General features: G+C 35.7%; 1 protein-coding gene across 4 annotated transcripts in view; it reads left to right on the top strand.

Moving 5' to 3' along the window:
- Nucleotides 1–3,796, top strand: part of LOC106874041 (1-phosphatidylinositol 4,5-bisphosphate phosphodiesterase gamma-1) — a 145,441-nt gene that overhangs the window by 135,159 nt on the left and 6,486 nt on the right. For all 4 annotated transcript variants that reach the window (XM_052974028.1, XM_052974029.1, XM_052974027.1 and 1 more), the window contains 2 exons: nt 502–668; nt 2,295–2,397. In XM_052974028.1, the coding sequence (XP_052829988.1) occupies nt 502–668; nt 2,295–2,397 (270 nt within the window). The remainder of the gene's footprint in view (nt 1–501; nt 669–2,294; nt 2,398–3,796) is intronic.

The following is a 3,796-nucleotide window of genomic DNA, read 5'->3' as shown; positions in this document are numbered from 1 at the left end:
TATATATATATATATATATATATATATATATATATATACACACACACACACACACACACACACACACACACACACACGTGCTTATACAGGTATGATGGCTGTGTGGTTAAGGAGGCTGTTTTTCCAACCTTGTCGTTCCTGGTTTAGTCTCACTGTGTGACACCTTGGGCAAATGCCTTCTGCTTTAGCCCCAGGCCAACCAATGCCTTGGGAGTGAATTTGGTTGACAGAAATTGTGTGAATGTCCATTCTATGTGTGTGTCTTTGCATTTGTCACTCCTAGCACTTGACAATAAGTGTTGGTTTATTTACGTTGCCATAACTTAGTGGTTTGCCAAAAGAGACCCACTGAATAAGTACATTTATTCAAGTAAACCCTTCAAAACAATGCTCCGTTTTAGTAATTTTCCATTAAAAAAAATATATATGCGTCTGCTTTGGTTATGGTAGTTACAATATGTTCCCTTCTGATTAAATTACCTTGACTGCTTGTTCACATATAACAGAAATCAACTTAGCCGAATCTATCCAGGACGGCACCGGGTTGACTCCTCCAATTTCTATCCTGTTCCAATGTGGTGCTGTGGATCCCAAATGCTTGCCCTAAATTATCAGACTGGAGACCGAAGCATGCATTTACATCACAGCCGGTTTGCCATGAACGGCCAGTAAGTCATGTTTTATTTTACACATTCTTTTGTACTTTGCTGATGTGCGTAGCCACGTTGATAAGGTGGTTGGTTCAGCAGCCAATGGCTGCAAGTTCAAAATCCTGCCACAAGTACTGTAATATATCTGTGGGATAAGAGTCTTAATTCACAATAGCTCATCCCCCTGATTCAGTAGACATATCAGGTTTGAGTGTGTACCAGATTTAAAAATAACTTTTTAAAGTTGTTAACATATCTCTCTCTCCCTTTCACTCACGTGCATTTGCTCATAATGTGAGATGACAGTACGCCATATTTTGATTAAAGAATGAATATTTTAATTAATAAGACGTATCAACTTAACGTTTTTCCTTTAACCAATATTCTGAAATCTGAATATTTTCTTTAAATACAATTAATTATTGATTTGTGCATTTGTTACTTCAATCAACTAGTTTTTTTGCACTTGTCTTTTTGTTCATTATTCTCAATAACTTGACACTAAGCTTAAAACGTATGTACATGTATTGCTGTGAGAGAAAAATAATAATAGCAGAACTAAGATACTTTTGACAGTTTTTTCAAGTCTGGAAGACAACACTGAACATATTTCCCCCATTATTCAAACAATAGCTTATATTACTTCGCTCTTAAATATGTTTTGCTTTTAAACATTAAATTTTGCAATTGATAAATATTGAATCAGCTCGTGCTGATCGTAGTTGTCTCCCTTTATATGCAACTTTTTTTTTTTTTTTTTTTTTTTTTTGCCTGTTATTTCATTTGTACATTTAACAACCATCCAACCATCGTAAAGTTTTACTTCTATTAAAATACTAAAATGTTTTTAAAATCTCGACAATATGTAAAATGTCCGTTAGTTCAGCCAAACGAGGCTGATTGCTCTACCCATTTATTTCATGAAGATTTTAACCTTTCATGAAACATAAATTTAACAGTTTCCGTTTAAAATGGATCTTTGACGCTGTAATGGCTCTGCTATATATCATACTAATAAATATGTACTCATTTCATTGACTGTAACGTTTGAATTATACTTAATCACTGGAGTTTCCTCTCCCCGTGTTACTACACTTCAACAATGTTATTAACTTTTTGTACTGCTGCAGAGCATTTGACAAAGGGAAATGTGAGCAACGTCTGACATGCTGCACATCCCATATACCTCTTACATTAGCATCTTGTAGACACAATACTGTTTTCTGATGCATACTCTCAAAGAGCTTAAATCTTGCACTTCCTATCTCATGTCGTAGCATATGAGAGCAAATCCAGTATCTTAACTACATTGTGTCTCATCATCATCATTTAACGTCTGTTTTCCATGCTGGCATGGATCGGACAATTTGTCAAGGAACTGGCAAGCCAGAGAGCTGCACCAAGCCCCAGTTGTCTGTTTTGGCACGGTTTCTATGGCTGGATGCCCTTCTTAATGCCAACCACTTCACAGAGTGTATATTGGGTGCCTTTTATGTGGAGTCAACGCAGAGGCTTCTTATGTGGTACAGATGCTTTTTACGTGGTGCCAGTACACCTTGTAACAGTGTATGTATATAAGCTTATGCCATGGTTTGTTTCCATTGATTGCTTGTTGCATTTAGAAAATTGTTTGTTGTTTTTCAGATGTGGTTATATATTACAACCGGAATGTATGAGGGCTGAGGACTACGATCCTTTCAATGTCGAGACAATGAAAGGAATTGAACCAATGATGTTAACGATGACAGTAAGTTGATATTTCTTTCAGTCTCACTGTTTTCGTTATAATTAAACTGTTAATTATAAATTATCTTTACAATTTTATGATTGAATAATTAAGAGAGAAGAATGTGAAGCTGGATCTTTTGCAATATCCACTTTGTTACTTTAACGTTCCAAGTCCAGATTTTATTGGAAATCCCTGCTAAGTCATTAAGATAAAAAGAAAAAAAAGTAAATACCAGTTATACTATGGTCAAGTCCTATGACTATGCTACTTCTCTAAATAGTAGGCTTTCTACTTTGTCATCAGAAACTAGTTCATCATCATCATTTAATGTCCATTGTCCATGCTGGTATGGGTTAGACGGTTTGACTGCGTTGGCAGGTTCCACTCTGATTTGGCATGGTTTCTACGGCTGGGTGCCCTTCCTAACGTTAACCACTCCAAGAGTGTAGTGGGTGCTTTTTACATGCCACTGGTACAGGTGCCATTTGCATGACATTGTGGTGTGTTCACGTGCTAATTTGCATGACACCAGTATCTGCAACAATTTTGCCTAGCACAATGGGTCTTTTTCTCAAACACAGCATAATGCCAAAGGTCTTGGTCTTTGCGAGAAATCAATTCTACATTATTTACATTATTTACATTTGACGGATATTTGTCCTCATTTTGTTTGTTGTTAACACGTTTCGGCTGATATACCCTCCAATTCTACTTGATTTCTCCATGAATACATAGTTAGTTCTATTGGTTTTTCAAGGAACAGTATCTGAATGTTCCTGGAACATTGCAATGGTTTCCCAAATGCCTTCCCCATATTTTGAGCTTTATCTCCCTATCTTATCCCCTATTTCTGTTGTTTACTGATATGAGAGTTCTATAAAGTAGTGGTTGGAACCATTTCCTAATTCTAATTGAACCATTTTTTTCTTCACCCCATCTTGGTCCTTATTCTTTCTGGTCATAGTGAGTATCCTAAATAGAATTGGATTCCACAATGCTTGTTTACTTTTGATATATATAAAGACAAAGTGTAACCACATTTCTATGAAAGGACACAGGACATATTTGTGTTTGTGTGGAGAATTACATAGCCCCTTTTTAAATTCCACTGGGGTCAACCTAGTTTTTAAGTGAAACACCAGAGTTCCAGAAAACCAGTGATAGTCTGCATCATTAAATAGTAAATCCAAAAACCTGTCCAAGTAAAATAAATTATTTTGCCATGAGGAAGGGGCCAGCCTTCATCTAATGAAGAGTTTTGTCCAAAACATTAGATTTTTTCTTTTCTTTGGCAAAATAATTTATTCCATTTATGCAAACTTTTGGTCATTTTTTAGTTTATATTCGCATTTCCAGCAGTCTTATGAATACAATGTTGTTTTCTTAATAAAAATGCAAAGAATATGTCTTGTTTGCA

This window comes from Octopus bimaculoides, chromosome 17, assembly GCF_001194135.2.
Source record: "Octopus bimaculoides isolate UCB-OBI-ISO-001 chromosome 17, ASM119413v2, whole genome shotgun sequence".
NCBI classification, from domain to species: Eukaryota; Metazoa; Mollusca; class Cephalopoda; order Octopoda; family Octopodidae; genus Octopus; species Octopus bimaculoides.
Note: the sequence above shows the minus strand (reverse complement) of the source record. Positions and strands in the feature narration are given on the sequence as shown.